General features: G+C 31.3%; 1 protein-coding gene across 1 annotated transcript; it reads left to right on the top strand.

Moving 5' to 3' along the window:
- The first annotated feature begins 2,903 nt into the window (after nt 1-2,903).
- LOC143227135 (uncharacterized) lies at nt 2,904-13,346 on the top strand. The gene is made up of 2 exons (XM_076458642.1): nt 2,904-3,159; nt 12,848-13,346. The coding sequence occupies exons 1-2, from the start codon at nt 3,100-3,102 to the stop codon at nt 13,265-13,267; spliced, it is 480 nt and encodes a 159-aa protein (XP_076314757.1). The 5' UTR covers nt 2,904-3,099; the 3' UTR covers nt 13,268-13,346.
- The last annotated feature ends 1,127 nt before the right edge of the window (nt 13,347-14,473 follow it).

Genomic DNA, 14,473 nt, shown 5'->3' on the forward strand with positions numbered 1-14,473 from the left:
GAAAACACACACATTTCTTATTAAACAGTGAAAATAATAGGACTAGAGGATATAAGTATAAAGTTTGGCAGGGTAGGAGAAATGTTTAAGTAAAACAGTTATATTTTTCTAAGAGGGTGGTCAGCCTTTGGAATAGGTTGCTTTTAGATGTTGTGGAGGCAAAAGATTTAAGTGAATTTAAGATGAAATCTTTATAACTATATGAATCAAAAGGGCTGGATTTAAGATTTAAAAAAATATTTATTAATAGCTTTAATTTTGTTTAGAGACTGGAAGAGGTGAGATCGACCAATAGGTCCCATTTTGTCTCAAAACATTATACTGTGTTAAATTTCGCACCTTGAGGATGAAAATGAATTTTTTTTAGATTTATTGTGTATTTTGAAATAACAGACAATCATAAATCACTATACCAATGTCACATAACTTTAACTTATCAAGCTTAGTAACTAAGCTGTATTTGTGTCTTTAAAAATATGATTTTTTCTAGTTTATTAATGTTTTACCTTATTAATTGGAATCAAACATCAAAATAAAGAGTTTTACGCATAGATATCTCACAGAGGCTGAGAAAACCACCAGGTGAACATTCTAAGCATTCGATTCATTTCACACACGTTATCGTGAAAAGTAGGTGTGCGTATGCAAGTATTTTCAAAAATGAAAGTAGTGATTGAGGCAACCTTAGGCTGATTTAATAAATATATTAATATTTCAGAAAACAGCAAAGATGGGTGATTCTTATTTTATATTTTAGTTTGTAAATATAGGTTATTTGAGTATGTAATTCGTAAGAAACTATATTCTTTTTACTTGAACATCAAAAACATGTAATTTCAACCAATGCTGCATTCAACATAGCACTAACACACAAAATCGATATATAGGCTTTTTTAAAAAATATTTACTTTAATTATTTGTTTAGTTTGAATTTTGCGCAAAGTTACACGAGAGATATCTGCGCTAGTCGTCCCTAATTTAACAGTATAAGAGAAGGCAGCTAGTCATCACCACCAAACGCCAACTCTTGGGCTACTCTTTTACCAACGAATAGTGTTGTTGACCGTAACATTATAACTACCCTATGGCTGAAAGGGTGAGCATGTTTGATGTGACGGGAATTTGAACCTGCGACTCTCAAATGCGAATCGAATGCCTTAACCACCTGGCCATGCCGAGCCCTTTTAAATTAAGAAAGTGCCTAATACATAATATTAAAATTTGAGCTATAGTATACAGTTCGATACCAAACGCATTGACATAAATTCCTAAAACAATAGTTCAATAGTTAATGCTGTAAACAATCGTTGTTGTTTTCATTTCGGCCTGGCATGGCCAAGCGCGTAAGGCGTGCGACTCGTAATCCGAGGGTCGCGGGTTCGCGCCCGCGTCGCGCTAAACATGCTCGCCCTCCCAGCCGTGGGGGTGTATAATGTTACGGTCAATCCCACTATTCGTTGGTAAAAGAGTAGCCCAAGAGTTGGCGGTGGGTGGTGATGACTAGCTGCCTTCCTCTAGTCTTACACTGCTAAATTAGGGACGGCTAGCACAGATAGCCCTCGAGTAGCTTTGTGCGAAATTCTAAAACGAACGTTTTCATTTCTGGATGAAAGTTATAATTAATTTTCGATCTAGCTTGAAAACTCGGCTACACAAATTACTCTTTATAATTAAAGAATGTCACTACAGTGTACAGTTAAATAACATTATCTAACACAATTCATCTTATGACTTCTCACAGTGGTTTTCAATGTTGTAAGCTTTCGGACTTATAGCTTTGTATTTGGAAATAAACCAGCAAACAAAACATCAAATGACTGATTATTACATCAAAGTTAAATTAATAGAGTTGTAGCTTTATTGTTTTTGAAAGATCGCGAGCTAAGAACCCAAAAGAAAAGAAAATCACCGAAAAAGATATTGTAGTTTAATATTGTTCCAACACTTACGAAATTCTGTGACGTGCAATTATTTCCTTGATAGATTATACATAACAATCGTGTCACAAAAATATTATATCAATTTAATCAACTTATGTTAGGCGTAGAACGAGCTAAGCCTAATTTAATTTAATGACAACTTGAATGGCTAATAAAGAAAATTACTGCAAGTTTAACACAGCAATAAACCTATAAAGTTTCTATAAGCCTCTCGCAATCAGGTACAAAACTTGGTACATTTCTTACAATGTTAAACTTGTAATTGAGGTTTCTTCGTTATCCATTCAAATCATCATCAAACTTTGATTCAAAATTTTGATGATGATTCATAAAATCTTATTTCTTTTTGTTCTGTGAAGTGTTTCCACTTAAATATTTGGTTGTTTATCATTACGTAAATAGGACCACTGAGAATGGCTTTCTTGTTTTAAAAAGTAAATTAGTATTTTAATATTTTTAATATTGTGCCTCCACTAAGAAACCATAAGATGTGTGCATAGAGCAAACCTTACAAATAAATAATTAATATTATATTACACTATACTATGGCTTTTTATGCTGAAATTTTCTCTTTATAAGTCAAGATCGTAAAGAAGGTGTTACTGTTATGTATGGTCAGTGGTGTTTATTTACAACTGTGAATGAATTTTTTTTTATGTATAAGAAGCCTTTAGGATGGCGTATGAACGTAAGTTAGACATTATAGCAAGAAATTCTCATTCAAATCCATATTATGGCTATCAGATTTCAACCAATAATTCATTGGAAGGAAAGTTTAAATATATTAGATTTAAGAATATGGTTTCATCTTGGTTTATAACACGAAATGCGTCATACAAGAATATTGCCTTAAACGTTTTTTTTATTTGGCATTAAAAGCGTAATTTACGACACATGAAGAGTTCTCTTTCATAGAGTTTTGGGTTTAAGGGAATGGTCTTTCAACAAAATATTCACCGGAGGGCGCATTTTCGGATTATCCGCCAATCACAACAAGGCTTATATATGGAACTGAATACAAGCTGATCTGCCAGTAAATACAGAATTGAAAGTTTACTTGCCCAAAAGTTATTTAGTGAAAGATACTACATCGTGAAAGAAAACCTATAAATTGTAACGTCTTACTAAATATATTGCAGATTAGACTGAAGTCGTCAAAATGTCAGGACTAAAAGCATGCTTCCTGATACCTTGTATCATCTGGTATTTACTCTCTGAGGTAAGGTGAATTTGAGGTAGATTTGTTAATATCATTATCAACATTTCTACATCTTTCATTTCTTATCAGTTAATGATATTTTTATATGATTGATGATTTTGAAAGTAAAATATCCACAAAATAAAATAATATACTTATTTATAAACTGATTACGTAAACATATGATCTTAAAGCTATCAAGCACCTGAAATTGTTTATCCAATATGACAGTTTATAATTGTTTTAAAAATATATATCCACAGTGTAATTTGAGACAGAATTAAATAAAGTAGCGTAATATATATAATATAATTCATTTTTGTTTAGTTGTGTGGAATAGATTTCACTGACTTGAAAACATTAAATTACTTTACTCCTTTTAACCTTAGAATTGTTATACTTTAGTGAGGATCTGGTAGACACAGTCCATTGCTCATGAGAGGAAAGATTCTATTAATTTCTTTGACGTATGCAGTTGCGTCATTCGTCGGTATATCTTTTCCTCAGATATATGGTGATGTTATTGTAATCTTTTATTAACCCTATTTGAAATAATACTGACCAGCAACCAATTATTATCAGAGAGAGACCCAAAAAATTCCATTAAACTTTTTGGAACTGGTTGAAGTCACCACAGTTAATTTAACTTTATTTTACTCGAACCACCTTGGATAAAATATTAATACTGTTGTGTTTGTGACGACTGGGGATTCAGATACAAAATTTTAATTACAGTTTTCAATTGACCATATGGACAAGATGTATTAGTAGAGTTTTTAATGACAATATAGATAAGATGTATTAGTAGAGTTTTAAATTGACCATATGGACAAGATGTATCAGTAGTTTTTAACGACAATATGAACAAGATATATTAGTGTAGTTTTCAAATGACCATATAGACAAGATGTATTAGTAGAGTTTTCAATTGACAATATGGACAAGATATATTGGTGTAGTTTTTAATTTACCATATTGACAAGATATACTAGCAGAGTTTTCAAATGACCATATAGACAAGATATATTACTAAAGTTTTCAATACGGACAAGATGCATTAGCAGAGTTTTCAATTTACCATATGGACAAGATATATTAATGTAGATTTCAAATGACTATATAGAGAAGATGTATTACTAGAGTTTTCAATGACCATATGAACAAAATGCATTAGCAGAGTTTTCAATTTACCATATGGACATGATATATTAGTGTATATTTCGATTTACCATATGGACAAGATGTATTAGCAGAGTTTTAAAATGACTATATAGAGAAGATGTATTACTAGAGTTTTCAATGACCATATGAACAAAATGTATTAGTAGAGTTTTCAGTTGACCATATGGACAAGCTGTATTTGTAGAGTTTTCAATTAACCACATGGACAAGATGTATTTGTAAAGTTTTTATTGATAATATGGACAAGCTGTATTAGTAGAGTTTTTAACTGATAATATGGACAAGATGTATTAGTAAAGTTTTCAATTGACCATATGAAAAAGTTCTATTCATGATGTAACACGTAGGTTCAAGAATTCTTATTATTAAATGTTAAAATCCTATTGCAGGAGAGCTTCCGAAAGGTTTTCAGTTTAAATTATTACAGATGAAATGAGAAAACGTATATATTTATGTGGACATTATTTATTTGCTTGATTTAAAGACGTTTATTAGCCTTTTTGTTTGTATTTTGATTTTAAGTTTTATTTATAATCAGATATTAAGTTCGAAAGCCAAAAAAAAAACCCTAATATTAGAATCACACAAAGAAATAAAGTTATTTTATTGTTTTAGCCTCAGTCAAAACTCGTAACACTTTTCCTTTTATACCTTAATACTCTTGATATGGGTAGAAAATCTGTCCGATACAGAATATCAAACATTATGTAAAATTAAGAAAGCTGAAATCCAGTAAGACATCTTTCATGATATTGTAAATACTTGGCTGAAGCAATACGTGTTATACATACTTAATATCTGTTTGTTATATGAGATTGTATAACCCTATCTTACTCCTACTAAGACATAAGACTATCAAAATCTAATCTAGCTTGTTAATTGCAGTTACTGAAACGACAAATCCAGTGTGTTACTTATGGATTGTTATAAAGACGAACGTATTGCGTTAGTTATAGATTAAAATGACAAATATACTGTGTTAGTTATGAACTGTTAAAATTATAGATATATTGTATTAAATATGAATTGTTTAAATGACAAATATAGATAGTTACTTATGAACTGTTGAAATGAAAAATATAGATAGTTATTTATGGTTTGTTAAAACGACAAATCTAGTGCGAGGAAGGCATCGCCAACAATCAATCTTGGGTGCCTCATGTGCGACCAAACAGTAGAATTGACTGTTCTGTTACAGCGAAGCGACGTTTTGCAACAACAGGACAAAACTCATTTGAAAATTATTATGAATAATTGAAATCTAAACATCAATACTTATTTGGAGGGATTGTAGAGTTCTTTACTATTTACTAATAACTCCAGATACATGAATAATAGTTAATTTTTGTAAATGCTTTAACGTACTAGCCTGTAGATTAACTACCTATTTTTGTCTCTACTAATGTTAGTGAAAAATATAATATACATGAATAACGTAGAGACTAGCTCTGTTCCTGCTATAGTAAAGGAAACTTTTTTCTATCACTATGTGGATACACGAAACACTACATCTACCACTATGTGGATACACGAAACGTTGTACTTTCCTCCAATGAGGCATACGTAGCGCACATTTCTTTAACCTTAGGTTCCTTTCAGCTTTTTACATTCAAAGTTTCAAGAGATTAAACTGATACAACGTGACATATTCGTATCTATAAATTTCTCTGTGTAATAAATGACTCATGATTATACAACTATAAATATATATATATAAAAATGTCACATATCTTGGCAGTTTGTGGTAAATTGGTACGTTACAGTGCGGAACATCATGTAATACGCGTCTAACACAGTTTTATGTGGCTCAACAATTTTGAGAAAGTACTCAAGTATGATAAATGAGTACATTTTAAACTGATAAATGTGATTGATAATTGAACTAAATGCATCCTAATTATACACTGGCACACTCTCATATATAAATACAAACACATACATGTAGAAATATCTGTAAATTTAATACCTAAAGGAAGCAATATTCTCTTTCTTCTGATGATGTTCTAATTAAACATTTCGAACAGAGAAACACTAAATAAAGAGAAGAAAACGTAAATTAGAGATAAACAAATAGATGTTAGAAACTAGACTGTGTGAAGGTGTGAAATATATCTTAATAAGAAATGTTGTTGTGGAACCAGTGTCTTAATAGTGACAATAATACCTTCTATCAAATTTAACTTTTATTCGCCAGCCCAACATGTCTCTTTGCGCTAGTTGGTGACCAATAGCTCATGGATACGTTTCTAGAAACGTTTCACAGCCTGAGTTATATAAAAGGATATATATATATATACATACATACCATAGATTGTTGGTGAATGGTCGCATATCAGATAGAAGATATTGTTTCATAGTTATTCAGTTTTTAATAATTATAGAAATATAAAAGTTATATCGTCTAAAGCACTTCGAAACAATCTTAAACCACATATTTTGACAAAATATTTGTTGATAAGGAGGCTACATGATTTTAATCTTAACAATACTGTCTGGTTCACTTGCAGAAACGCCATTTAAAAACAGTTATAATTTTATTTTAACAACACAGTAAATTACTATCAGGGTTAAGGCAAGTTGAATGTGTACCGTAAACTTTGCGTATTGGTATAAAACAACTTATGATATAAATGGGAAGTTTATATCGATACAATTCTAAGAACAATTACATGTTGTTACATAGACAACAACATAAAAACACTTAATATAATTTTAATCGCACAGGCAATAAATATATAGAACTTAAAGGATATGTAACACCAAGTTGTGCATTATTTTATTTTGAAAAGATGATGTTTCGAGCGATTTTCGTCAGATTGTACAGATTAGAACAAAACGCATCATATTTTATATAAGTGTTTTATTTTGTCAACGAGATGCACATATATAATAAATTTTGCGCCTTTCTTCAAAAGTAGTACAATCCGATGAAATGTCATTTTCTCAATAAAATGTATATACAATTTGATAAATTTTAACCTATTATTTAATTTCAATGACAATATTAACCAGGTGTTTGTTGCGTGAACTATACTCATCTCTGTTTATCAAGTGTCGCTTGTTAGGCCTACGCTCTAACAGTTTCTCGAATATGAAGAACAAAACGTATATAGAGAACCTGGTTTCATCTTGTAAGGAAAGGCAATATTTCATTCAGTTAATTGCATGATATGACTTTAGTAGCAAAATGTATATCGGTACCTTGATTACAGGGCTCTGTATATGATTGTTACGCATGAGTTACGTGTGGAATTTCCGTCGGTAAAACCGCTTAGAAAACAAAAAATATTTATGCGCAAGACAAGACAGATATGCTTTTGCTGCTTGTGAAGTTACTGCTCTATTTTCCATTAAAGATATTGTATTCGTGAAAAACTTTATTACGATTGACTAAAACTATTATATTATTCTAGATAAACTAATATAATTCGTTATGAAAAAACTACTTAATACAGATACATGTGTTCGACGAATTCAACCAATGTCAGCTTTAGAAAAAATTATAGCCAACATAAAGATTCACAGTTCGTCAGCCTGAGAAGAATTAAACCTCGTGTAGCTTGGCGCGAACTTCAAAAACAAGCAAATGATCCTCTTGTTTAAACATTTTTTTCTTTCTTTCTAAGAAATAGATGCGTCATTAGGTGCTTAAAAGATTTGGAGGTCGGACCCACGGGCGTGGAAATGTTTGGCATTTCTGTATTATATTGATCATGGTTTTCTATTCTGATTTTCAAGACACCAACTTGGGATTCGGGACAACATCAAATAGAGTCGAGGAACGTAACCCTTGTGTTAATGTCCAGTGACGCCTCAACTAAAAGACTTGATCAGAATAATTTAGTAATCACAAAATGTCTCTAGGTGTGGAATAGTCACTAAAGAATATCACTAGACATGGAATAATCACTACAGAATATCACTAAAGATCGAATAATCACAACAGAATATCATAGACATAGAGTAATCACTACAGAATATCATAGACATAGAGTAATCACTACAGAATATCATAGACATAGAATAATCACTACAGAATACACTAGACATGAGATAATCATTAAAAAATATCACTAGACATGGCATAATCACTACAGAATATAACTAAGCATCGAATAATCACTACAGAATACACTAGACATGGGATAATCATTATAGAATATCACTAGACATGGAATAATCATTATAGAATATCACCAGACATGAATTAGTCACTATATAATATCACTAGGCATGGACTAGTCACTAGAGAATATCACTAGACATGGAATAATGAGTACATAATATTACTAGATGTGGAATAATCACTACAGTATATTAATTAGGCACCGTAGTGCTTAGTATTTAGGGATAGCCCAAGAAACAAATGGACACCATATTCACTTTATTACTATATGATGCTTACAGCTGCTAAAAATGAATTATAGCATTATTGAGCACCAGATGTCACTACTGAGTGTTTTAGAGATATCATGAAAATTGTTGCTAATGTGAAGAGCTGGGAAATAGCTAAAGAGCCAAAAATATTATTAGTTCTTGCTAGCGTAAAATGGTATGAAGATTTTGCGTTGGTTTAGTACGACAGAAAGGAATTTTAGGAGCACTTCACTTGGGGAGAGGCTATTGCTAAGCACGGATGTGCTAGGCATAAGGCAAAAAATAAATGATAATTTTCGTGTTAACGATATTATTACAATCTTTTAAATTTATCTTTCTCACTGAAACTTCGAGTTCCTTTAAAAGTTTAAGTACAGGATGAAACAGGAAATGTCAGCCAATAATAAATGAAGATTAGATGACCGTAACGTGTAAAATATCCAATGATTTATACGCTATACAATCAGTATCTTTAGGGCGCCAACCCTTATATTATGCATTAAATGAAAGAGTAAAAATAAAACAGAAAACAATACTCATAATATTAAATTTTATTACACACATTCGTATAATATACCAACTTTTTGTCAGGAGAAGACACGTAAAAAAAAAAGAATAGAAAATCACACTTTGTAAATTTAAAGCAATGTTGGCATGTCAGTGTCAAAAAGAATTCAAAGATGGATTTGGAATGATGCAGTTATACATTTTCCATATAAATACCTTAACATTAAGTCTCAAGAAGAAGAGCCAGTTGTATGGAATAGTGTCAATATCTCAGGTCATTTTACACGTGCAATGAAGACAAACCAGTTGTATGAAATGGTATCAACATCTCAGGTCATTTTACACGTGCAATGAAGACAAACCAGTTGTATGGAATGGTATAAATATCTCAAGTCATTTTACACGTGCAATGAAGACAAACCAGTTGTATGGAATGGTATAAATGTCTCAGGTCATTTTACACGTGTAATGAAGAAACTGATAAAACTGACGTGATATTAACAATGTATATTACCATGAAATTATAAAAATAAAACAAACGTTCACTTCTCAACCTACTTCGGTGAAATTGTTTTTTTGTATTTTTTTTTTTTTAAAGAGAACAAGTAATAAAAATATTCAACGATTAAATACAATGTAGGGATGGCAAAACCAGAAAGTATAGAAACAAGGTAGGCATGAATACATAAGGCCATACAAAAACACATTGCATTACTTGTCATTGATAAAACTAAAAATTTAGAGATAGGCTTAGAGGAATAAACCTAGCTATAAAATAAATCATACCACGTGATCTTTAATAATCAACAGCAACATCGTATCACTTTCAGTAGTCACGACCATATATGTCAAACTACATGTCTTAAGTGCTATAAACGAATATATCAGCATCATTAGATACAACGTACCTCTGTTATTATATAGATAACTCTAAAATAAAAGAATACAATAATCTGATATTAATAAAACAAACAATTTGTAGTGTTGTTTAAATTAAATCTTTATATCTTTGAGACACAAATTCTTTCTCAATATAATCGTCACTAATTTTGAGCTGACGTACTAAAGAAAAGAGAAGCTAGTCAACATAACTCTCCGCCAAATCTCGGGGTACTCCTATCTATCAGTTGGTGGTTTTTATAATTACTCTTAAACCGTTCCCATAATCCACTAAAACATTGCCACTTCAAGGGGAGTTTAATAAGTTATGAAAAGTTAACCTTATGTGACTGAATCTTGAGTCATTTTAAATACAAATACTGCTTACGCACAGAGTAATGTATTGAATTCGAAAAAGCGAACTGAAATTATACATATCATAAGAAAATGGTCAAGCCATAGCCTGATTTGCTTTAACATTTCCTAGAGCCCTACAAAACTGATAAACTAAATTTTTGTGGCAAGGAGGAACCGAATCGCGAACTGGCAGATCGAACCTTTTTCTTCTCTTTGTCTGCCAGAATTAAACAAAAGAGGTATTACTTTAATAATTACACCTGATCGGAATATTTCAAGCGACTATAATTTACTTTTCTCACAAAACTCCTTATATTTAAAACTATACATGGATAAGTCACATAGTAGGTGTTTAAAAATGTAGATGGATAAGACACATAGTACTTTTTTAAAACTGTACGTGGATAAGTTACGTAGAAGTTATTTAAAACTGTAGATGAATAACTCATATAGCAGTTGTTTAAAACTGTAGGTCAATAAGTCACATAGTAGTTGTTTAAAAGTATAGGTGAATAATTCAAATGATAGATAAAACTGTCTAAGAATAAGTCAAATAGTAGTTATTCAAAACTGTAGGTGGATAAGTCACATAATAGTTGTTTAAAACTGTAAGTGAATAAGTCACATAATAGTTGTTTAAAACTGTACGTGGATAAGTCACACAGTAATTGTTTGAAACTGTAAGTGAATAAGTCACATAGTAGTTGTTTAAAACTGTAGGTGAATAAATAACCTAGGACTTCTTGAAACTATAGGGGGATAAGTCACATAGTAGTTGCTTAAGACTATAGATGGATAAGTCACCTAGTAGTTGTTTAAAATGGTAGATTAATAAATTACATAGTAGTTGATTAAAACTGTAGATGGAGAGGTCACTTAGCAGTTGTTTAAAACTGTTGTTGTGTAAGTAGCATATTACATGTTTCAAACTGTAGATGGATAAATCACACAGTACTTGTTTAAAATTGGAGGCGGATAAGTCACATAGATAAATTAACGATAAATTAGACAAAATAAAACAATACTTCACCAACATCAATAAGTTTCCTCCACAAACCGTAGAAAACATTATACGCACACACCTACACAGAAAGCAAAATCAACCAACTAAAGTAAATACAGCTCACGAATCAAAAAACCACGAAACCATATACTGCTGTATACCATATATTCCCGACATCAGCAAACAAATAACCAACATTTGGCAAAAATTAGTAACAAAATATGACATTCCAATTAATACCAAATTTATTCAAAACCCGGCACAAAACTGAGGTCTATACTAATTAAAAAACTACACTGACAAACACCACACCAACATTATTTATAAAATACAATGTGATAACTGCCACGACTTCTATATTGGAGAAACAAGTAGAAAAATGGAAACCAGATTCAAAGAACATAAAAAGTCACCTTCACACGTTTTCGAACACTGCAAGTCAAATAAACACAACATAACCATAGAAAACACTCAAATACTAAATAAAGAAACAAACATAAACAAACGTAAAATTAAAGAAGCCTTACTTATACAACAACTTAAACCCAAAATAAACCAATATAAAGGAACGCCTTTATACCTATATTAATATAATAAAGTCACATAATAGTTGTTTAAAACTTTATATAGATAAGTCACACAGTAATTGTTTGAAACTGTAAGTGAATAAGTCACATAGTAGTTGTTTAAAACTGTAGGTGAATAAATAACCTAGGACTTCTTGAAACTGTAGATGGATAAGTCACCTAGTAGTTTAAAATGGTAGATTAATAAATTACATAGTAGTTGATTGAAACTGTAGATGGTGAGGTCACTTAGCAGTTGTTTAAAACTGTAGGTTGATAAGTCACATAGTAGTTGTTTAAAATGGTAGATTAATAAATTACATAGTAGTTGATTGAAACTGTAGATGGTGAGGTCACTTAGCAGTTGGTTAAAACTGTTGTTGTGTAAGTAGCATATTACATGTTTCAAACTGTAGATGGATAAATCACATAGTACTTGTTTAAAACTGAAGGTGAATAAGTCAAATAGTAGTTGTCAAAACTGTAGTTGTACAAGCCACACATTTATTGTTTAAAACTATAGGTAGACAAGTCATTGTAATTCTTTATAACTGCAGGTGGACACTTCACACAGTACTTATTTACAACTACAGGTGAACACATCACACAGTAGTTATTTACAATTGCAAGTGAACACGTCACACAGTAATTATTTACAACTATATTTCTCAATATCGATGATTATGTAATATCAAGTGATTTTTATGCCCAAACCGTAACTAGTTTTTCGAACAAATCATTTTATGACGTCAACTTGTTACTGAGCTGAACTTCAAAATTTTTATATAGATGTCTTATTTAAAATGAATAATAATAATGTGTTTAGTTTTTCATGCAGGTGTCGCTGACTTCCATGGAAGAGTTAACACCTTCACATATATTACCCGTTTTAAAAAAAATCCATGGTTCCTGTGGAACGGACGAAATAAATGTTACGGTAGAATTCAACAAACCTTTTCTTGGCGTCATTTATTCTAAAGGTTTCTTCGACAATAATAACTGCTTTTATGTTAAACCCCCCGCCATTAGGCCTATCGAATCCATCTTTACCTTTCAAGTTCCGTTAACAGACTGCGGAAGTGAAGCTCAAACAGAGACTTTATCAGAGAATCGAGATTGGTGGTCTGAAAATACGATAATCATACAGAACGACCCATATATCCAAGAAAATTATGACCAAGCAGTTCAGCTACGATGTGTTTGGAAGCATACGTTTCTTAAAAACTTGTACGTCAAATTAAATATTTCAGATGTTTGAATTTACAACCAACATTTGAATTTTTACTGTTTCACCCACTATAGTGAAAAATACTTTTTTTGATTAAAATATTTCCTTAAATGTCTTTGCTTGTTGACTGTAGTTTTAAGTATGTGAAACAATAGAACGCCTACAAGTTAGTTAGTTTGTTTGTTTTTTTGAATTTCGCACAAAGCTACTCGAGGGCTATCTGTGCTAGCCGTCCCTAATTTAGCAGTGTAAGACTAGAGGGAAGGCAGCTAGTCATCACCACCCACCGCCAACTCTTGGGCTACTCTTTTACCAACGAATATTGGGATTGATCGTCACATTATAACGCCCCCACGGCTGAAAGGGTGAGCATGTTCGGCGTGACGGGGTTGCGAACCCGCGACTCTCAGATTACGAGTCGCACGCTTCAACACGTACAAGTTAGTGTTATATTATTAACAAAGAGGGCTAAAAGGTTTTATCTTAATAAAACCTAAATCAAATATAAGTCAAAGAATTCCGTGGTGCAAAAATTTGGGCACAAAATTTATATATTTTTATAGTCATTTATGTATCTTTAAACTTATCGAAACATAGAAAATATTTTAAAGCTATTATATTGAACTAAAAACTTCTGATAACTCAACCGTTTTCTAAAATTCCATTCTTCGATGTTAAGTCACTGAAAATATTTAATTTGTTTCTTAGTTGGACAGAGGTAAACCTATGTGTTTACAACTTTAAAATCAAGTGTTCGAATTCTTTTTGTGGAAGAAACAAACACACAGTATTTAGTTTATTTACTTTTAGTTTATTTCAAAAAGTTGTTGATATAAGGAATAATGTATCTATATATATATATATAATTTATTCAAATATGTGTGGTTGGTGTTCCAGAATTCACAGAGCCAAGGAAGTCTCACTGAAAATTATGCAAGTTTTATATGAAATACGAGTAAATCAAGTTTATTCGAGGGCTAGACTGGAAGAACAAAGGCAGTTAATAAATATTCACCTTCAACTCTTGGGCTAGTCTGCACTAACGAATATTGGAACTGATCGATACATTATAATGATCCCATGACTGAAATGACAAATATGTTTACTGACAGGATTTGAATTCATAGGTTGTGAAATGAATTTCAGAACTCTCAAGCCACGTCAGAAAACCGAATAAAATTCATGAAATTAATATAATAACTATAATAAAAATAACAATAGATCAGTTGTGTTTCT

This window comes from Tachypleus tridentatus, chromosome 9 (genome assembly GCF_004210375.1).
Source record: "Tachypleus tridentatus isolate NWPU-2018 chromosome 9, ASM421037v1, whole genome shotgun sequence".
Taxonomy (NCBI): Eukaryota; Metazoa; Arthropoda; class Merostomata; order Xiphosura; family Limulidae; genus Tachypleus; species Tachypleus tridentatus.